This window comes from Euprymna scolopes, chromosome 22 (genome assembly GCF_053919585.1).
Source record: "Euprymna scolopes isolate OS-2025 chromosome 22, ASM5391958v1, whole genome shotgun sequence".
Taxonomy (NCBI): domain Eukaryota; kingdom Metazoa; phylum Mollusca; class Cephalopoda; order Sepiida; family Sepiolidae; genus Euprymna; species Euprymna scolopes.
Window position 1 is genome coordinate 38,762,134 of NC_136503.1, and position 24,037 is coordinate 38,786,170.

General features: G+C 34.4%; 1 protein-coding gene across 2 annotated transcripts in view; it reads right to left on the minus strand.

The window, feature by feature from the left end:
* Positions 1-8,181: 8,181 nt before the first annotated feature.
* LOC145243992 (poly [ADP-ribose] polymerase 2-like) overlaps positions 8,182-24,037 on the minus strand; it is a 57,783-nt gene continuing 41,927 nt past the window's right edge. For both annotated transcript variants that reach the window (XM_080107138.1, XM_080107139.1), the window contains exons 13-18: positions 21,573-21,704; positions 18,513-18,637; positions 14,908-15,007; positions 13,295-13,393; positions 12,843-12,967; positions 8,182-8,428 (exon numbers count right to left, since the gene is read on the minus strand). In XM_080107138.1, coding sequence (XP_079963264.1) covers positions 8,275-8,428; positions 12,843-12,967; positions 13,295-13,393; positions 14,908-15,007; positions 18,513-18,637; positions 21,573-21,704 — 735 coding nt within the window. In that variant the 3' untranslated portion in view covers positions 8,182-8,274. The remainder of the gene's footprint in view (positions 8,429-12,842; positions 12,968-13,294; positions 13,394-14,907; positions 15,008-18,512; positions 18,638-21,572; positions 21,705-24,037) is intronic.

The window sequence follows — 24,037 nt, forward strand, 5'->3', positions numbered from 1 at the left end:
CAACTACTTCAAGGTTGTTTGCATGGCAACTGAGGAGACAAACCTGTTTGCACGATGGTTTGCCTCTAAATCCACTCTCTGAAATTTCCCTTTCTGGACAGAAGCCACAATCGATGATCTGAAATGTTATAAAAACCTAAACACCTAGCAGGCGTGTGAGCATGATCTCATCCTAGCTATACTATTAAAAACTGCTCCTACCCCAGTTCTCTCCAAACTCTTCAAGAAATAGCTTACTGAATCTTGCTTTTCTAACTGCTAGAAAACTGCTTCTGTTGTACCAATTTTAACGAATTCTGGTGGAAGAACTGCCCTACTCAATTATCATCCCATTGTTGCTTTGGCACCAAATCGATGTATGTTGCGCTGTCACATCTAAAATCATATTTTATACACTATTCTGACTAACGAGCCATAATATATATATATATATATGAGTAAGATGATTGATAATTTATAATTAAAATTAAAAATCGGTTTCACAAGGAAGAACAAACAAAATCAACAAATTGTACGACCGTTTCGGAAACGATGTTTTTATTGAGACAGACAATAAGTCTTGGACAATAATTTTATCATTTGATTTTATGAAACAAAGTCTCTTCATCAGCAAAAATAGTGGGTGGGAGTTTAAAGACACCAAAAATAAAACTAGCATTTTTTAAGTAAGGAAGATATATCTTTTAATGGTCTGCCTTTAAAGCTCGTAAGTATCATCGTCAATGCATTCATTGTTGATTTTGTTTGCTCTTCCTTGTGAAACCGATTTATAATTTTTAATTTTAATAAAAATTATCAATTATCTTACTCAATATTAAAATAGCTCTAGGATATCTATGCCTATCGAGCTTATTATATTACAACGAGGACTGTTTTCTTCTATTTTAATTGTATTAATAAATTTACTAATACATTAAAATAAACTCTGCTCATTAGACTGTTGTTCTAATCCCCTTTATATATATATATATATATATATATATATATATATAGAGAGAGAGAGAGAGAGAGAGAGAGAGAGAGAGATAGCGCAAGATACATACATATATGATGAGAATAATGGAAATAGTATTCCGACAAAATAGTTACACATCTATATTTGAATTTTAACAGACATATTTTTTCCAGAAAGAATATTAACTGCATTCATATCTTTTAAAAACATATAAATAACTATATGACATTATTAAAAATCTCCCTCTCTTTATCAACGCAAGCTCCCCTCCTTTTTTGAATTTCCGTCTTTTTCCGTTCCTGAAATAGAACAGCATCACACTTTGCAATATGAAAAATTTTCAAATATTTGTACTGGTGTTTTTGTTTTCTTAATCTCATCCATTCAGAGGAAGTCTCAAAATAAAGACGAAACGTTGATGAAAGCGTAACTCGGTTTGTTTCCTTTTTATTTCTCTCTTTATATATATATATAAAAGAGAGTCTCCAACCTGATACGTCCTGAACTGTCATCTAAGCTTCAGCCTCTGTTCCACCGACGAAATGTTGCATCCCTCTGCTTGTTTTACAAGTATTTTAATGGTGAATGCTTTGACGAACTGCAAGCACTTGTGCCCCCACAACGTAAATACCCCCGACAAGCAACTAAATCCCAGCTCTACACAGTAGAGATCCCTAGATGTAAGAGAGCTATCTACTCCAGTAGTTTCTTCCCCAGAACTGCTAGACTTTGGAATTTCCTTCCGAGTCCCTACTTCCCCAACTTTACTGACATGCAGAAGTTCAAGTGTAAGGTGAACCGGCATCTTGCTGCCCAACTCCCTACATAGTATCCCAGTAGCTCATGTCCCTGATAGTAGCTCCCTACACCAAAGTGGCAATGTGTCTTGTTTGGGATGAAAATGTAAATATATATATATATATATATATATGTTGTGTATGTATATAATAAACCGTTGATCTCATGTCCTAAATGTCTATCTTAACGACCCGTGACTTGACTAGTGTTGTAAGTGTTTGCATGTAAACATAATACACATGACAACATACTTGTCTGTTGCTGGCCGCTTCTGGCGGATTTGCCAACCATCCTTGGGGGAGCCTGAACCTGCTGTAACAAAGACACTTCAAGATGGGGGACCCAAGATGATGTGTGTTTTTATATGGTTTATTCACTCCCAGGCATCCTGTGAGCAGAAATAGAGTGACCGACGATCTTTGGTTTGTGGGTTTTCTCCATTTTGAGACCATCACCTCCCTCATGGGGAGACCCTCTTAATCCATCCTGCCTGTTTGGCGTCCAGGATCCAAGTCAACTAAACTTAACTCGGCTTAGTCAAACTAGAGCACCTGACACGCCATGTCCAGTTCGCTTGCATACTTCCAGTGCAACTTACCAGCCACCCAGTTTGATACATGTCACATGACCCTTTCTGCACTTGCATGCTCGCTCAACTTATTGCTTCCCACGATTCAATGTTTGTTGTTTACTCATCACTAGATAGATAGATAGATAAACAGATAACTAAATAAATACTTTCTACCCGACATTGCCTGGTTATTATCTGGTGATTCATCCTTTTAACGATGCTCGTTTCCCATGGAGTTTGGCCAGGCTGAGGTAAAAAAAAAAAAAAAAAAAAAAAAAGGAAGCCTCGAATTCTTTGGTGCTGCAGTAGCCGTCGAAACTCCTCACACATGTCTGGTACGAATGATGGAGAAAGCTGACAAGCACGTGTTGTCTTCAATGCTCAACCAGCAAAAGAGGAAGAGAATTCAAAATAACCGCTCTTGAGGGGTTGGGAGGAATCTAAAAAGGGAAGTCTGTGATTGGTTGTTTTCCATCCAATCACAGGGCATCCCGTTACTGACTCCTTAACAATTCCAATAGTCTATCCTTGGACCTTTATTATTTCTGATATTCATAAATGACTTCCCTGATAGAATTGTCTCTGAGATGCTAACAACACCACACTTTATAACAGACTCGAGGGAAAAACGAACATGAATTGGAACAAATACATAAGGGTCATTGCCAAGGCTGCTGTGAAGAAGGTGGGCTCTCTTTCCTGTGCTGGAAAATTACTCACACCTGAGAGTATCCTGTACCTCTACAAGGCCACTATTCGCCCATGTATTGAGTATTGTTGCAACATCTGGACTGGTGCATCTGCCAATAGTCTCTTACTCTTAGACAGAGTTAAAAAAAGAATCGCCAACCTAAAAGGTCCCGCACTAGCATCTGAACTCCAACCTCTGTCCCAATCCCATCGCTGATATGTTGCACCTCTGTGCATGTTTTCATTTTAATGGAATATGGACAAACAAAAAGCACTTGTACTCCCTCGATGTAAATCCCCCTGACAAACCCGACAGTCAGCAAAATCCCACTTTTACACTGTAGAGATCCCTAGATGCCGGAAAACCTTCAACTCAGATAGTTTCTTCCCTTGAACTGCCAGACTTTGGAATTCCCTCCCAGGTCCCTGTTTCCCTAACTGTACTGACATGCAAAAGTTCAAGTGTAATGCAAAAAAACATATTGCTGCTCAACTTCCTACATAGTATCCTTGTAAATTTATTCTCGAATAGGAGCACCTTACTGTAAAGTGGCATTGTGCCTTGTTTGGAGTGAAATAATAGTAAACATAGAAAAAAATAAAAATCATTTCACACTATCTCTTTGTGAGGATGACCATGAATAGAACTGCCGCATGTATCTCCTACATTTAAATTTGGAGTTTGGGATTAACTTATCCTTCATATTACTAGAGTTTTTATAGGCATGGATAACATATGACATTACTTCTAACACCCTTCTGGCAACTCAGAACAAAGTTGTTTACGAATTGTAGACCAGAGCCACATACTGTAATTTTGGTTTTAGGCAAGTTCACCCTCAAATCCTTGATCTCCAGACCGTTTGTACAGTTTATCCTTTAACTCTTCCAAGGACTCGGCTATGATAACTAAGTCACTGGCAGAGAGTAATTACCATGAACAACCCAACCAAAATTCTCTTGACAGTGCCTTCAAGAATATGGTCAAAAGTAAAGGGCTTAAGACAGATCCCTGGTGAACTCCAACCTTGACATTGGTACGTCATCCATCTGCTACTAACGTTCACATACATACATTGTATGAAGCAGACAAGCAATTCCTCTATGCCCATCTTTCACATTGTTCACCAGATCATCTGTCTGGCGACTCTGTTGAAGGTTTTCTCCAGGTCCACAAATGTCATGTAGAATCTCCTGCCTACACAAACATATCTATCCTGCAGTTGACAAAAAATGAATATGCCATCAATTGTACTCCTGTATCTCATTCTGCTGTGTGAGGATATAGTTTGTTTAATAATTTTTTTTCTTTTGTTTCTAAGATCTGAAAGCTTCTATAATTTCCCTGTGATCGTGCATGTCCTTTTCCTTTATGACAGTAAACAATGAAACTCTTACTCTGGCAAATACGCTTTTCTTGTGATAGGGTTTGTTTCATATATCTGACAGGATTAGAATATTGATCCCTACCTAACATACAAACAACACAAAGACTTTCTTTCATCAATTTTATAAATCTCACCTGTCTGTTTAAATGTATATATATATGTATGCATGTTTGTATGTCTGCCTAAAACTTTCAACAGAGGCGATAGATTTTCACAAGATCAGTATCGTTTTGAAGCTCAACCCTTCGGACAACAAATATTGAAAAATTGGACCAAAATAGTAATTCCTTCACTCTCAACTGGGCATTTTTCTACAGGGAGGGGTCGCTTTTTTCACCAATATTTTCGAAAGTCATCACCTCTTTTGATTGTCTAGCCCTAATTTAAGCCTATGTCACTTCCGGTTTGCCGATGAGCGCAACAGCTAATGTGTCATTTTTTTTTTTTCACTTTCTTTTCCTCCTTTGCGGTACGGGTTTGAGCCTGCCTGTCTACCTACTACAATTTTTTTTTTTGCTCAACACACACCTACAAACACACGGGCACCCAGTATATATATATATATATATATATATATATATATATATATTGTGAAAATAAAGAGGAACACTTACAGCTGTAAAGAAAAAAAGATGCTTTGCATATTGAGACTGGTCATCTGCCAGTGTAAAAAAAGGGATTTTCTTCACAATTATAGATTTTTTATAGCTGGGTCTGATCTGCATATATGGAAAACTAATTAGCATATATATGTGGGACTGTGCCTTGTTTGGGGTGAAAAAACAAAAAAAAGAAAAAGAAAAAGAAAGATCCCGACAAGACCGTAGATATATATTATTTAATTGGAATTCATTATTGAGATGAGTATTATTTATTAATTTATTGCGGATTTTTATCCTCATCTTTTTTCTATCCTGTCACGGTTACCACATGACGAAAGCCAAAGGAATAATAGTTGTCCAAAACGTGAAACAACAACTAAAAAAAATAAATAAATAAATAAATAAATAAAAAAAGATGAGGATAATAGTCTGCAATAAATAAATAAATTAAGGCCGTAGATGTGTATTTGGTGGATTTGTGGAAGCTGTCAGTACTATTTGAAGGAATACTAGATCATGTTATAGTGTGTTTGTGAAAAGACTTGCTGTACTCCTTCAGAGTGGACAGTGTGACCTTAGAAGAGCTGTTGGCTTGAGCTCAAGCATTGATAAAAGACCATCTTGGAGTGAGTGAACCAGGCTTGTTTCTTTTTTATTAAAATAAAAAAATAAAAATATATTTGTTTATAGATTTTGCTTAAACAAAATTAAATAGTATAATAATTCAAAGAAATGCGGGAAATGTGGAATAATTAACGTTTGAAAGTCAATAAAATTAAATAGACAGGCGAGCTCCGTGGTTAAGTGTGAGATATTACAATTTATAGATGATATAAAAAGTTTTAAGAAGTTGTGAAGCGAGCGCTTCTCTGAAAGAAGCCTTTTGTGGACATCGAGGAAAAGCGTACATACATACATACATACATTTTCGCTTTTATATATATAGAAGAACCAAAAAAACACTTTGTTTAAACATTGTGATGCCTTACAAGAAATTGTTTTCTAACATTTCAGATTATATTTTATTTAATTTTTTAATTTTAATATAAAAAATAAAAATGAATATGCCCTTGTAACAAGTTGAAATTATTTTTTTGTTTCAATATTGTACTTGGGTGAACAAGTGAAGTTTTTGTAATAAAATGATTAAAATCTGGTATAAAAAAATAAAAACAAAACATATGCAATCAAATCTACTCTCCTGCCTTTCCACCTCTCTTCTTTGTATCTGTTTTTACTCCCCTTCTCATATATTTTATCTAGGTTACTGAGCACTGTTCAATTCAACATAAGACTTAAAAAGTAAAATTATATAATAACACATACCAGTTGTATTTAGAACATCGGGTACATTTGAATTCAATCTCTACCATGTTCCAAGTGTCCTACTGTATTATTGCATGCACTTGTTACATCTACGGAATTTAGCACTATTTTATGTAATGTGTACTATTTACTGAGTATCCTACTGTATAAATGATTTACTGCTCTAGAGTTTGCTTCAGATTATTGCTTGAAGCAATAAATAACAAAGCAGTATTAAAAAAGTGTGCTTAACATTTTCTGTTAAAACTTATTTTTTTTTTACTTCTCATTATCCTGGAACTCATCTTTTTTTAAAACCAAGTTTATGTACCACTTTCGAGCAAAATATAATGAATAAAAACAAAAACAATTTAATAGGTGAGCAGTGAAAAATATAAAAGCCATTATCTTCTAGAGTGCTACTGAAAGTCCTGAACTTAAAAGGCATCTAAAGCACTACTAAAACCTAGAGCACTAGTAAAAGCAAGTGTTTACTCCCCTCCACCCCATCTGAAGAGAAATTATTTTTAAAGTGAGCAGTATAAAAAATATAAAACTCAAGAGGCATCCAGTGCACTACTAAAACTATTTTTTTTTAAATACCTAATTTCTTATTTAAAAATAGAATTATTTAATGATTTTATGAGATTTTTATTGTACAAATTTAAATGCGTTTTTTTCAAAATACTTAAACTACATAAGCACCATATATTTTCTTGTAATTATTTTTCTCTTGATTCAGTTTCCATAATTTTTGGAATTTATGCTAATTTTGACATGGCATGTACATAGTATTTTTACCTGAAATGTATTGGTTTTAAAAAGCTTAATACACAAGCAACCTATTTTTTTCTTGTAATTACTTCTTTAATGGTTCATTTTTTTGTAAATTTTGGAATTTATATTAATTTTGACACGACATGTAAGTAGGTAATGTTTTCATCTGAAATACAGTAGTTTGAAAGATCATCAATCTACACAAGGAAGTTTCTAGAGCACTAAGAAAACCAAGTTTTTAATTCCTACCATCTGTTTTATTAGTATATAAAAAAAATGTCCTCAAATAACAAGAGTCACAGATTGAGTATATTTAATAATAGTATAATGATAGTATCATCAACAGTTTTTCATTAGTAATATGTGCCCCCCCCACTCTTTATTTGTATTTCTCCTCCTACTACAACTATGCAACCATCTCATTGTATGTAATATCTTAAAAATCTAAAAAAAATTTTAATTTTCACAAGAGAAACTTTTGAATAACTTTTTTCAGAGGCAAAATCTTTAAATCCTCTAAAAAAGTGCACAAAATGAAAAACTAACAAATTTTTTTATAGATTTCATTAACAAATATTCAGTACATAACGAGAAAAATCAATATAAAATTTTTTTTAAAAAATCAAAAAACACTAGAAATTTAAGATCTAACCAATTATTTTCTCGCAAGCTAAAATGTTTAAGTTCAATAGAGAGCATTAAAATAGAAAACATTTTGTGCCCTGCAAAAACTATATCCAACCATCAATTTGTCATAAGTCAGCAAGCTATAACTTTTACCGTTTTTAACAGATTAAAAAGTCATATATATATATATTATATATATATTGAAGCCCACTATTTATTTGTTTGTAAACAAATGATGGTTTGAGCACTGTCTGCGACAGGCGGGTGTGGAGTTAATACACACTCAAAGAGAAATATTTACAGCACTGATTCATGGTCCGATGGTTAGAGCTGTCAACGTGACGGTTGTAGGTTGATCCATGGCTGGGGAAAGGGTTATGTCTAGCTGCACTGATGAGTTGTGATACAACAAAACATTACTGTATGTGGATGAGAAATATATATATAAAAAAAAGAATGAATGAAAAGTTTAATAGCAGCATAGATAAAACTTTATTCAATTATACATTTAGTACTAAACTGTTTGATGTCAACATTTCATTCCTATTTGAAAGCTCAACTTTATTTAAATTCAAACTGGATTTTGACAAGATACTTCATTTTTACCTGTCTCGTATCATAGATGATGTATTCATTATAGTTGAGAGTGTAACCACATGGGTTTGAAATACCTGTATCGATACTTCGACCTAGTGGGACAACCGTACCATTCGGCCTGAAAGAGCAAGAATTAGAGAACAATAATTACATAATAATCACAAAAAAAAAAAAAAAAAAATGCTTCATCAATATATAACACACCACAGTCAGACTGAACCCCCCCCCCCAAAAAAAATATTCATTTAATTATTAATATATATATATATATATATATATATATATATATATATATATATATATATATACTCCTATAAATTCGTTTTTCTTTTGTGTGTATTGATGTTCATATTAAAAACCTTCTTTTCTATTTATTTAAAAAGAATATACAATTTTTCTTATATATGGGTTGTAGAATTGCATTCACTAGCAAAAGATCTAGCTAATTTGCATATTCTTTTAAACATTCATTTCGATTAATACTCCATTAGTTTTTTCGATTTTCTTATGGGATGATCATCTTTAGTTAACTATTAGGTGTAATTATATTCATGCATATATTCTACATGATTTATACTTGTATAATATTTGCGTGAAAAGTTTACAGTTAACGCAAAATTGTTTCCATATATATTTATGTATACGTATATATATTTTTGTTTAATCTATAAAAGTGAATGTGTGTGTGTGTACAGTTTCCTACGCAATAACTCTGTCAATTTTAAGTCTACAGACTCGAAATTTGATATACAGGTTACTGAGATTTGGAAAAATCTTTGTGATTGGTTTTCGGCCAGAAATTTGGCTGTTAAGGGGTCAAAGTTCAATGATTTGACCTTTGAGAACTCTACCAAATTCCTCCGACAATTTGGGGTCTAAACACTTGAAATTTTAGATATAGGTTCCTTGGACATGGATCTAACTTAACTTGATTTGAGCCCAAAACAATAAATGTTAAGGGGTCATAATAGGGGTCAAAGTTAAAAAATTGACCACTTTTTTTTTTTTTTTTTGCTCAACATACACCTCCAAACACCCGGGCAACGCCGGGCTGAAATGCTAGTATATATATATATATATGAGAGAAAGAGCTCAATGTTGCTCAGGATTGAATGACAGTCAACAAATATTTCTCACTTCCAATACTTTTATTATCAAAATCTGTGAAATCGCCCATTTTTCAATCAAATCGATTGAGTGCCCGCTCTAGTTGTGAACTCCTTGTGGTGCAAAAGGAAGAAGCTTCACATATCTCCTTGCAGTGACTTGGTCCACAATACATTGTAGTCTATGTTGCACTGTAGAGAACCTAATATTGATTTTATAAAATTATTTTTATATTATGGGTTGAATTATAGTTTTAAATGCGAATATCAAGCGTCATAGTTCAATTGTGCTTTTCACAGAAACATTCATTTAGAATACACTCCTTATCAAAGAACCTACTGTTGATTTTATATGCAAGGCCCTTCTGCTTGTGCATTGATAAAACTTCGCAAATGTATTTCTGATGTTAAGCTGTATAAGGGTGTTAACCTTGGTCAAAAGCAGATTGTTTTTTTTTGTTTTTAAATCAGATTTTTTCTTGATTATCAATATTTATTGGAAGCATTCCAATACAAAACCTATCTAAGAACACTCCAAAGTACATTAAAAAAAGAAAGAAAGAAAATGGCCCAGCCATTTTGGAGTCCATAGGGAATGAACTCACACACACAAACCAAATACCTTTTATAGCAGTAGTTGTATAATAGCAGAGGTATATATTTAAATCACTTCAATCAAAGGGAAACGTTTCTTTCTGCATTTTAGACTTCATATTACACTATATTCACCATATTTGTTTTATTTCGATAAAAATGTTCATATTTGATTTAAAAAAAACATACATGCAAAAAAATTCACACTTAGAGAATAATTAACACTGACAATTATTGTCGCTAATCATTTTTTCCATTTCTTTTTCACTTCATTTTATCTTTCTCTTACAAATCTATTACATCGCCATCCATTAATCTCACAAATCATTTCAGGTGGGATCGTAACTTCTGCAGTAATTTGATTAAATTGCTAATATTTATCATAACAATCATCTTATGTCATCAAATTATTTGTATTAAAAATTTGGTGCTCATCCAAAATTACCCCTATATTAAAAAACAAAAATAAAGATGAAAAAAAAAATAAATAAATAAAATTTTGTAGCTAAACAAGCAAGGATGATATTGCAACACTATCTTGAAAACAGGCTAAAAACAAGGAAGAGAACTTCAAATAATTCAAATTTGCGAGATTCCGGGAATGCTGATCATACTGTAATAATGATAGATATTACTCTAAACTCTCAACCCCAAATTGAAGAGCCATTGCTCAAAACGACAAGGTACTACAATAAGGCTAACTGGGATGCCATTAGAGATCACATCAAAGATGCCCCATGGGGAAATATCTTTCCTCTTCCAGCAGAATAGTGCACAAATGAGACTACTGAATGGTTCAAAGCAGCAATTGAAGCATATGTTCCTACACGGAAGTTCTATAGCAAACCCCATTCTCCCCAATGGTTTACTTTTACTTGCGCAGCTGCCATTGTTCAGAGGCAACATGCATACCATAGATTTATTTGGCATAAATCCTGTACAAACAGACAAAAGTATATAGAAGCTAAAAATAATTGTAAGAAAGACGTAGCTAAGAGTGAATATACTGAAACCACCATGAAACGCATTAAAGCGCAGAAATTAGAAACTTGTGATTTCTGGAAAATCTACAATAATGTAGTAAATAATGGGCAATCGACAATACCCCCACTATCCAACAATCATGAGGTTATTTGCACAGCAACTGAGAAAGCTAACATTTTGCCTAAAACTCTACGTTGGACCCAGCAAGCCATTCCCTCCCTGATTTTTCTCTGCGGACAGAAACCACACTAGATGATCTAAAAATCACCCCTTCTCAAGTACATGATATCATAAAAAACCTAAATATCTCAAAAGCATGTGGACCTGATATTATTAAAAAAATGCACCGCTGATGTTGCTCCAGTTCTCTCTAAACTGCCTTAATGAATCTTGCTTTCTTGGCTGCTGGAAAATTGCTTCTGTGGTACCAGTTTACAAAAACTCTGGCAAAAGAACTGACCTATTAAATTATTGCCCAATTAGTCTCCTCCCTCTTTTTACCAAAATATTTGAGTTCTTAATTAATCAAGCTCTAGTCCACCACCTTACAGCTGCTAAACTTCTGTCTGACCATCAATATGGATTAAGGCAAGCCCATTCTACTGCAGATATTTTAATTGTAATCTCTGAACGATTATACCAAGCACTGATTAAGGCAGGACAGGTGAGAGCAGTAGCCCTAGATATAAGAATTTTGATAGGGTATGGCACGATGGTCTTCTCATGAAAATAAAATCCTATAGTATTACTGGACAGATGCTTTGCATAATTAAATCCTTAAATGAGAGAAGAATCCAGATTGTCTTCGATGGGCGTACATCCAAAAAATTTGATATAAATGCGGGTATACCCTAGGGATCAATCCTTGGACTATTGTTGCTTCTGATATTCATCAATGATTTACTTGATAAAATTGTCTCTGAGATGGGTTATTTGCCAACGACACTACACTCTATAGCAGGCATATGGGGAAAACTAATGAGCACATATCTAAGGTAATGGCAGAAACCCTAGTGGAAGACATTCAGTCTGCAGTGGAATGGAGTAAAAAATGGATGGTAACATTCAACACTGCCAAGATAAAGCTTGTTTCCTTTAATTACATGAAACCTTACCAACCACCAATAGCTATGGCTAGAGATACTTTACCTGAGATCACTTCGTTCAAGCTCTTTGACTTAATGTTCCCAGGAAACATGAGTTGGAATAGATACATCGAGATCATTGCCACAGTTGCTGCAAAGAAGATGGGCTCTCTATACCGTGCTAGAAAGTTACTTACGTCTAAAAGTATCCTGTACCTCTACAAAGCCACCATTCGCCCATGTATGGAGTACTGTTGTCACATTTAGGCTGTCATCAAAGCTTCAACCTCTGTCCATCGACGAAATGTTGCATCCTTCTGCCTGTTTTATAAGTATTTCAATGGTAGATGCTCTGATGAACTACAAACCTTTGTACCCCCTCGATGAAAATACCCCTGACAAACCCGACAAGCAGCGAAGTCCCACCCCTACACTGTCGAGATCTCTAGATGTAAGAAAGCCTTCTACTCTAATAGTTTCTTACCCAGAACTGCAGGACGTTGGAATTCTCTTCCAGTTTCCTGCTTCCCCAACTGTACTGACATGCAGAAGTTCAAGTGTAATGTGAACAGACATCTTGCTGCTAAGCTCCCTACATAGTACCTCTGCAACTTAGGTCCCTGATAGTAGCCCCCTACATGAAAATGGCAATGTGTCTTGTTTGGAGTAAAAAAAGTAAAAAAAAAAAAAAAAAAAAAAAAAAAAAATTAATCCTGTTATTTGACAACATCTAAGAATAAATCATACTTAGAAAGATACTTACAACATTTGAATACAGTTTGGATCCGGGGCAACTCGTCCCATTCCCTTGACACTGTGTTTTCCTGGTGGTAACTTGTCAGCATAGTAATTAGCTTCCAACAACTGGTGACTTTCTCCAAGAGATACCTATAACAAAAAAACAAAAAAATAAATAAAAAAATAAAAAAGGATTTCAATCCCTTATCTTTTGAACTTGTTAGGTCATTATTAAAAATTATCTACATTTTAATAATCTTCTTTAGGGGAATAATTAATCATAGGTCATATTTTATAAATAAATCTACCATTTCGTTCAAAAGATTTACTTTCATGAATAAAATTTAATGAACTATTGAGCATAAAATAAATGGAAAAAACACATAAACAGAGAGAATTCATTGTATATGCCATCCACCAAATTAATTTTCCCCGGATAATTGCAGCATTCTTTCTAGTTCAAGTGAAAATGCTTACCTCACATAGAAGAGCCAAACCGACATTCCTGGTCCGTGTGGCAAAACAATAATTAGCACTTTTGCTTGACATGTCTGCAAAATAAACACCTTTTCCAAACTGGAAAAAAAAAAAAAAAATCATATATATAGAATAAACACAATTTTTTTTTGTAATTTAAACAATGGAGAGTGCATTATTATATGATGATTAATATTGGCTAGGAAATAACTGGAACAGTTAAAAAAATATATTAAAAAAATAGCATTTGTCAAATGAGAGATTCAAAACCCCCCGCAAAAATGGCATAAAATATTGAAACTGAAGATGAACACTTATTGAAACTGATCAGACAAAAAATATTTTTTTGAAATATTAGCACTTAGAAATATTGTTTGGTATTTGAATTACAATTTAGAAATTTCAAAAAGCCAAATAATGTTTTTTTTTAAAGTAGAAAGTGAACTTTAGGTTTACTGCTGACAGCCTCGTAACTATCGCTTTCCTTATTTGATTTATGAGCGATATTTCTGACAAAAGGAGATCATATTTTTTTATTCATTTTATCCATCCAACTTATCATTGGTTATGTTTTGACCTGGAAGTAGTATTTTTTAAATCTCATTTGCTTGTCCTTCGGGACAATATCAAAGTGTAGTATCTGTTCTTCAGGTGCTGCACTTCTATTTCTTGTTCTCTTTCGGTGGAGGAGAAATCCTTCACGACTGAGACAATTTTTATTTTTGTACCTTTTCTCCACGTTAAAAAACGACCCTAGTGTCTAACTCTGTCCCGTGGGGAGGCATAGTAAATAGGTACATCAAGTGGCTTCATGCATTATCTGGAGCGATCTTTTGACTTAAAAAAAAATAATGGAAAATCTGTATGGTGTAAGTATTTAAGAAAATATACACAAAAATCATGTAAATTGATCAAGTAGTCTTATTTTTAAATGAGAAAATAAAATTTTGTAGCTAAGCCAACAGCGGCGATATTACAATGCCATCTTGAAAACAGACAAAAAAAAAACGAGGGAGAGAACTCCAAATAATTCCAACCTACAAAATTTTAGAAAGCCATTTAATATTGGGAAAATCAAATTCGCTTAAAAATGATTTTTTTTATGAAAATAAAATTTGCATGATTTTTGGAATACAATATTTTCTTTCCATTATAGATACATACATTATACAGATTTTTCCTTACTTTTGTTTTTTAATATACAAAGAATTTTTGACAAGCACCACAAAAATATATATATAAATGCTTCTAAGACTAAAATAAGGGACCCAGAAGCAAAATCAAATGACCTTGCTCACAGCTATGTGAGTACAACAGTTTAAATGGCGTGGAGAACATTTTGACGTTATTAAAATTCTACAAAATAAATCTTTGGTAATAACCAGACCGAATAAAAGTTGTAGTAATTCATAAGGATTACATCAACAAAATGTTAGTCATATCAAAAGATACAGAAAAATTTGTAAAATTAGATCTCGATGACATTAACTTGTTTCATGTTATATACTTAGCCATGTAAGGTAATATTAACATTGCTGTGTAGAAACAGTTCAAATATATTTAACTGAATTAAAAGAAACAAAGAAATTTAGATGAAAAGGCATAAAACTAACCATGTATCCTGTAACTGGTGCCTCAGGGGGTGCAATTCTAAGGCCTCTACTCAAAATACCAACCCAATTGGTTAGTCGGGAGCCATGCCACAATAACATTCTGAAAGAAAAAAATTAAAATGTCTCGGAGTTAAGTTAATTGAATAAAATTCTAAGTTTTTAGATTAAATGAATTTTTAACAAAGTAAGCTGGAATATATGAGTCACTAGCTCACTATGTCTGTTAGATAAAAGAAGCGATCATGACATGTACCAAAACATCGACAAAATGTAGCATCCCTCTGCCCGTTCTACAAGTACTTTAATGGTGAATGCTCCGACGATCTGCAAGCACTTGTACCCCCCTCAATGTAAATACCCTCGACAAGCAGAAAAATCCCACCCCTTCACAGTTGGGTTCCTTAGATGTAAGAGAGCCTTCTACTCCAGTAGTTTCTTACCCAGAACTGCTAGACTTTGAAATTCCCTTTTGGGTTCCTGCTTCCCCAACTGTACTGACATGCAGAAGTTCAAGTGTAACGTGAACTGACATCTTGCTGCCCAACTCCCCACATAGTAACCCTGTAGCTTATGTCCCTGATAGTAGCCCCCTACATCAAAGTGGCAATGTGCCTTGTTTGGGGTGAAAATGTAAAAAAAAAATAAATAAATAAATAAATAAATAAAGCTCTGATTGGTCATAAAAAGGTAATGAGGAATAAAAAGAGGGTACTTTTGAAATGGTTAAATCAGTCAGCAGACAGGCATCTTCTCCCTGACGGCTTTTAATACGAAAGGCATTCTAAAAGTAATTCATCCTATTTTTTAACTAAAGAAAAACTTGAGCTACGAGTAGTACCATTAAAGCAATCAACCTCTTGTGCTCCAGAGTTTATTTTTTTATATAGTCACTACTATTCTCAATGCATTTTTGCCAACGATAGGGTGGTTGCTGTGCATTGGCTTCTAGAGACCGCTTTGTTACTTAAAAATTAACGAACCCATCTCCTAACTGTGCTTGCATCAACTGCGTAAACGTTCAACAGGCGCCGGTGAATGTTGATCCGTTCAATTTTTTCTCCATGGAGGAATTCAATGATGCATCTCTGCTTCTAATGCACGTCCATGACAAAAGTTGCTTTGATAGTCTCACACAGTCAATATCGGCAACAGAGATAAAAATTTCAGGTCATGAATGCATAAGTTCAGTCACCATAGCAATGCAATGTGCCATCCCCTTTGATCCATTCGGGGGGGGGGGGTATATAAAAATAGGAGGCATTACTTTTGGAACATCTCTTGTAAAAAACAAAGGAATGTGTGATGTTTATCTTCCTCTCATAGTGAGAAGATTAGACGCAAGATTGGAAAAGTGGAATTTGAAAAGTCAGTGTCCTAGAAGAACATTTTAACCAAATATAAATTGCCTGAGGAGCCCTGTCGAAATTTCCCGGTAGAGGCGCATTAGATTAACAATAAACTAAGCCCTCCTCAAAGGGTGAGAAGATAAAGTTTGGAAAGGGGGATCTCCAAGAACGGCACAAGACCATACCTCAAATCAACAGAGAATAATGCAACACCAACTATAGCATGTCATAGACTTTGTTGATCTGATTTTGGTAGCTCTTTGTGAGGCATAAGGAACTCACGATTCAACCCGTAATCTGATCAGAGTATTGTTTTGTAGATGTATTAAATATCAACCTCTAAAATTCATCCCCATACGATTGCTCTCGTCTCTTTTTTTAGATTTTATCATTAAGGAAAACAAATTACTAAAAAATAAATCCCTCGATTCCAATTTTAATGAGTGAGGGCGAAACATATCAATTGACTCGTTTTGATTTTTTTTTTTTTTCTATTTCCCTACTTTTATTTATTAGTCGCTATCCATTTTCCTTTTCTTCTCGGTATTTTTTTTTAATATAAAATGAATTCCGAAGGAATAAATCTTCCCTTCAGGATTGCCTTAATAAATATTTTAAATATTCTACACCTCCAATGTAGTTTCTAACCAGAAAAGATGAAACTCAAGATGATGATATAGACACAACGCACACATGGAGTCCAGATAAAACTAACAAAACGATCAGAAAAAAAAAAAAAAAACCATCCAACACATATATAGCTAAATTGATCAAATTGTAAATAGATTTAAGAATACTTGAATTCTTTTATTTTTTTTGCCAAGATTCAAACCCATGACATCTACTGTGAAAAATGGAAGCTAATAGAACTTGGCAATCTTAAGAGCTAAAATTTTTCATTTTTGCTTTTGAAATTTGAGTGCTGGTCCACATTGGGCCAATCCTACTATGACTGTGTATGCAACCACTAAGCCTTGTTTTCTGTGTCAGAGGTAAACACCTGCAATCCTGCAGGCTAATGAAAACAGATCAACAAGAAGAACTTCATGTAGATCAGCAACTCTTGAGACATCATCTTCATGAGCTCTATGTAGAAGTTTGACGTAAAAACAAAAAGGAAACATTTCGTACAAATGTTAAAAAATATGACCTGCATAGCAAAATATTGAACAATGTTCGCTAGAGTTTTTTTTTTTTTGTGTGTGTGTGTGCCTTCTGGCAAATCAAAATGTTTTGGGTTATTTAACAGTGAAGCACGAAACCTTTTGGAAATGATTCAATGCATACGATTGAAGACAAGTTGCTACTTTACTCAGAGATGTGATTAGGATATTTTCCAAATGTATTAGTTGATAAACTATAAAGCCATGTGCATCCCCCCTCTCCTCGTCTACTTGTTCTGACCGTGTCATTGTCTCTCACATTAGCAAATGCTGAGGGCGTGAGCACTGGCTTACAACTACAAAAATAAAATAAAACAATGCAAACTCACAAGAGCAAACACAACTCCGATACATTTTGTAGATATCAGTTGTACTCTGGGCATGTGTGTAATACCATTGCGGAAAACGACCCTCCAAACACTAACATCCACATTTTAGTTGTCTGTCAAAGTCATCACTATCAGTTGGCTGATCAGCTGAAACCGTCTTAAACTAACTCTGACCCCTAAATTTATTGAACCAGGATTGGAAAATTTAAGTCTCGTTTTTATCTGAGAGTAACTGATAAGCGAAAATGATTCACCTCTTGGTCATTTCCAGCTAGTTACTGATCACTTATGTGGCTTGGTGATTCACTTCCTCTATTGCACTTGTTAATGACTAATTTTTAATTACTATCAACACATTTTTTCATCTTGCTATGAATCACTAACACTCTATAGAGGGGTCAATAGTATCACAAAATGACAATAGATTTGATGGTATTTGAACTCTACTGAGCAAACTCCATAGTTCGTAACGATATCCATTCGGCCAATCAAGCACACACCGTCACAAAAGAATTATTTCTTACTCAACATAATGCCTGATTAGTCCAAGATATAAAACTTAAACGGTTTTATTTACCTCCTTGCCAAGAGGTTAGACAAGATCAGGTAGGGGTTTTGAAGTGTATTCCGTGCAGCTCTGTTGGCATTCCTCAGTAGGAATGTCTCAGGCAATCAGCAATAAACTAATCTTTTTCTCATAGGCACCAGCAGTGATGAGATAATGAGTGTCCATTTTGAAGATAAAATAAAAATGAAAAGATACTCACCGATTACCGTAATCAAGAAACTGTGATTCTTCGGCCGACTTTTGGCACGCAAAAACTTCCAACAATTTCATGGAGTAACCGGTATGAGTGGCTGCATGCGTATTCAAAAGGTATGTTTCCACCAGCTGAAAAATTAATTATGTCATTTAATAAAAAAAGTGATAAAAATAAAATTTCAAGCTGAAAAATTAATTATGTCATTTAATAAAAAAAAAGAAAGTGATGGTAAAAATGGAAGAACGAATCCATTTTTAAGACACGCCCCAGAAGTATCTAGCGATGAAAATGCTATTTCAAACTTAAGTGTGATAAGCCAATAAACAGGTTGGGTTTGTTTTACAGCACATCAACTATCTATGAACTTTTTCAAATATAATTTTACTAGCAGGGAAACTTGATGTTGCCTGGGATTGAATTAGGATAAAAAAATGTTCCACCCTTCCAATACTTTTATTGCCATCAAAATCAGTGAAATTCACCATTCGTTAATAAATTTGATAGATTGCCTGCTCTAGCCGGATACTCGAATTAAAGTTTAAAATGCAAAAGTCAAGTATCATGGTCGAAGTGTGCTCTAAACAGAAACATCCATTTTGAACGCACTCCTGACTTATCAAATGCTGTTGATTTTATACACCAGGTCCTTCTGCTTGTGTGGTGATAAAACTTCTTAAATGCACTTGTAATGTTAGGCTGTATAAAAGTGTTAACGTTGATCAAAATTGAAATGTTCCTTCTTTAATGGGATTTTTCCGATTACCGATTTTCCATACTTATCTGAGGTATTCCGAGACAAAATCCAGAAATATAAAGTACATTTGTGTGAAATTTCAAAAAAATCAACCCTCCTATTTTGAAGTCCATAGGGAACGAACTCACACACAAGCAAAGTGCCTTTTATATATAAGAAGAGTTAGAAATAGGAAGGATACTTATATTCTTAGAATACATTACTCCTAGAAGGAAATTTTAGAGTGAGAATGAAAGCATCAATCTAAGTAAACATTACTCCCAGAACAAAATTTTACAGAAATGTTAGGGTATTACTCCCCAAACCCATTACTCCTTAAAAACACATTATTTTTCAAAAGCATCACTGTTTGCTAGCAAAATGATTGACCCTCAATCATCCCTTTCTAGTATCTATTGGGGAGAAAAATAAAAAGGAAAAATAAGTTTTTGATGTTTTTAAGAATCAGATTGAAAAACACGATTGGGGGATGAATTTATAGATATTAGGACCAGTAATGGAAATTTTATCGTTACGTTCAACAAATTTTATCCTGTTGCACGAAACTAAGACTTCTAAAAGAAATTTTATAAATATAAAAAAAGAGAGACCAAGGTAAACTGGTATAAAATTTTATCAAAAAGAAAAATAGAAAAGGAAAGAATGATAGAAAAGGAAATGTATAGTTCAACTGGGCTGCCAAATCAGTCCCTCTGGCGGTTTTAAGAACTCTTTTAACAATTATACTTTTACAAAAAAAATTCGGCATAGTTGGAACACGTCAACACTTCTTACCCCTTTTTTTTGTGTTATTCAATGCAGAATTACAATGCATAAATCATTAGCAGTTTCCAATTGAGTTTATCTGACTTCTCACCACTAGAAATAAATCGATGGAGGCTCCGATACCAAATTTCTTTCTTTTACTTTGCTTTTTTTTTTTTCACGGCATATCAACCCTTTCTTGGGTTATTTAACATCGAATTAATATTCATCCGGAAATAACGTATAGATATTATTTTATCGAATAAAATAGTAATTCCAACTGTTGTCATGGGAAATTGAAAACAGACTGTTTTCCTTGTTTCTCGAATTTATAATTTTATCTGATTTCGATTGCGTTCAGGCTTTGTTTGGTAAGTTTAATAATCTCGATGGTTAATATTACTTTCTTCTTGTATTTCAAATGTCGCAACACCGCTCTGGTGTAATTCAAAGCCTAACACCGCTCTGGTGTTTTTTTTTTTCTTCCCCCAGCTTCTGCTGGTTTCACTCTTTTTAAAATGGCGCGCTCAATGTTTTAGCCAATCGAATCCCGCGTGACACAGCAAGAAGTAGTAGCACCAGATACACTGAGAGAGGGGAAGAAAAGAAGTGGAGAAAGAGAGAAGAAAATACCGCAATTAGAGAGAGTAGAAAGACACTAATAGTAGGAAAAAAGGAAGGAGAGGTAAACAGAGAAAAAGGAAAATAAAATTTCTACACCAGCTGATTGATTGGATTGGACCTTTCTAACCTCACTTTTAATATAAGCAGAGTGTTGCAAGTCACATAACCATTTATGGAACAAGGCCACAAACTGTTAACACCAGGATCTTGTCTTAAAATATGGATCCCTATCCATAGCTTACTGGTGACCCAGTTTTACCTCTTTGCATGAATGAGTTTGTAGTTGACGAATTTGTGCCTCTACTACATGGAAACTAATAAGCAAGAGCTATCTAATGATGTGTGTGTGTGTGTGTGTGTGTGTGTGTGTATGTATTTATTTAAGCAGCATTTTTTAATTTAAACAAACATTGTTAAAAATAAAATACCTTGAGTCAGATGCTAGGAAAACATTTTCATCTGTTTTAGGAAAGACATTAACAATTTAAATTCTGTAATGCCAAAATCAACACCGCAGGACAAAATTGTATTTTAAAATATTATTTTAAAATGCTTAATATAATAACATTTTATTCTGTGATACTGAATTTTACTTAAAAAAAAAAAAAAAAAAAAAAAAAAAAAAAAAATGAACTCGCATCATCTTTGAACATCATGGCGATTTGTAAGAGCAGAAATTTTTGGGGATTTAAGTTTTGATCGTAAAACACCCGTGTCTGAATTTTAAGACTGACTGCACATTTTTCCAACAAGATTTTATATATGGAGACAAAAAAAAAGACTAACGCAGACCTCCGGATGCTGTTTGACCCCCCCCCCCCCGCCTCCCGACAGGCTTGCTATTACTCCATCCTAGTCTGAAAAAGGAAAGCAAAGATAGATAGGACCGACATTTCAGAGGACAAACAGACATATGACTCTTTATTAGTATAGATTCTTACCTTATACTGAGGACTGTCTCTGGGTAGAAGTTCAATTTCGCATTCAAGTGATTTATATGTTCGATCAACTGGATTTTCTGTGATATCACCTTGCTTCAGGATACTGATGGCAATCTCAATATCACCTAAGGCCTACAAATACAAATAATAGGATGTATAAATGTCGTAATAATGATAAAATGGTGATGATAATAACGTTAATAATAATAATAATAATATTAATGATAATAATAATGGTAATGATAATGGTTCAGAGCGATGGAGAGATAACAGGAAACTGGATATTGTACCTATTTACTATGCCTCCCCACGGGACAGAGTTAGACACCAGGGTCGTTTTTTAACGTGGAGAAAAGGTACAAAAATAAAAATTGTCTCAGTCGTGAAGGATTTCTCCTCCACCGAAAGAGAACAAGAAATAGAAGTGCAGCATCTGAAGAACAGATACTACACTTTGATCTTGTCCCGAAGGAAACTGGATATTGTAGTTGTGAACAAAAAAACCCAATGAATACCAAATTATTGATGTGGCTTGCCCAAACGACATCAACTTAAGGCAAAAACAATGAGAAACTAAGGAACTGTCAGAAACTGATGGGGAAATTGCTAGATTGTGGAATAAGGAAACCCCCATTGTGCCAATCGTCACAGGTGTGCTTGGCTCAATTTCAGATGATCTTGAGAAATAGTTAAACTCCTTAAGAGTCAAGTATAACATCACCATACTCCAGAAGCCAGTTCTGCTTGGCACAGAAACATCCTATACCAGGCGCTTTCCATCTAATTGACTCTTTGACTATGCTCTTGCATGAAAAAAAAAAAATGGTGTAAAACATCACAACATTGTGAAGTTAACGAACATAATGTAATGATAAAAATAAAGAAATAATAATATAAAGAAATACAAATACTCGTATGTATAATGTTTAAATGTAGTAAAAGAAAAAAATCTGCAAACTTCTGAAACCAAAGGAAATAAACACTTCACAAAAATAACCCAAATATGTTTAAATGGTTCTTGGCCAGAATTCACCCTATATTAAAAAATAAAAATATAAAAAAATCTGTATGATATACATACTTGTGATGAAATTAAAATATATTCCAAAAATCACATAAATTCATCAAGTTGTGATATTTTTACAATGAAAATCATGTTTAAGCGATTAATGAGAATTCATAGGCATCACAACAAATCTAGCAAATATGAATTATTGTTGAGTTATCTCCCTTTATTTCTTAGGATCATTTTTCAAAATGGCGGGCAAAACAGTCGCTCCTCAGTTGCTCATATAATTTGATTTGTATGAGAAGGAATTGGTTATTCTGATAAAGTCATATGGAACATTCATTCTGGATAAACTGTTGCCAAAGACATGTCTTCAATTACAGAGAGGTTTGCAGTCCAAGGAAAACTTTGGAAGCCAGTGATTAGACAAGGCCATGCAGAGTGAAATTTGGAGACAGCTGACCCCCCACCCCCTGAACCATGCAGACTGACTCTTGGAAAAAATAAAAAATGATGTAAAATAAAGAGATTTGTCAATATTATTCACTTATTATATAAAAATATTAGTATATTTAAAGTGAGAGATTTTAAGCTTTAATTAATTTACAGTTTTTGATAGACTTGATGTTTAATATTGTTAGAGTTGTTGCTGCCACTTCTCTTGAAGCAATGCATCTTTAGAGAGAAGAAGGAGAAAGAAAACAGGAGACAAGAGGAGAGAGAGAAGAGAAGGAAATAGAGGAAAGAAAGGAAAAGAGGAGAAAGAGAGAAACGAGAGAGAGAAGGAGAAAGGAAAGGAGGAGAGTGAGAGAGAGAGAGAGGGAAAGAAGGTGAGAGAGAGAAGGAGAGAAGGTGAGAGAGAAGAGAGAGAGAGAGAGAGAGGGAAGAGAGAGAGGGAAAGGAGAAGGTGAGAGAGAGAGAGAGAAAGGGGAGAGGGAGAGAGAGAGGGAAAGGGAGAGAAGGTGAGAGAGAGAGAGGGAAAGGGAGAGAAGGTGAGAGAGAGAGAGGGGAAAGGGAGAGAAGGTGAGAGAGAGAGAGGGAAAGGGAGAGAAGGTGAGAGAGAGAGAGGGAAGGGAGAGAAGAAGAGAGAGAGGGAAAGGGAGAGAAGGAGAGAGAGAGAGAGGGAAAGGGAGAGAAGGAGAGAGAGAGAGGGAAAGGGAGAGAAGGAGAGGAAAGAGAGGAAAGGGAGAGAAGGAGAGAGAGAGAGAGGGAGAGAGAGGAAAGGGAGAGAAGGAGAGAGAGGAGAGGGAGAGAAAGAAGGGAAAGGGAGAGAAGGAGAGAGATAGGGAAAGGGAGAGAAGGAGAGAGAGGAGAAAGGGAGAGAAAGAGAGAGAGAGAGGGAGGAAGGAGAGAGAAGAGGGAAAGGGGGAAGGAGAGAGGGAGAGAGAGAGAGGGAAAGGGAGAGAAGGAGAGAGGGAAAAGGAAAGGAGAAGAGAGAGAAGCGGGGAAAGGGAGA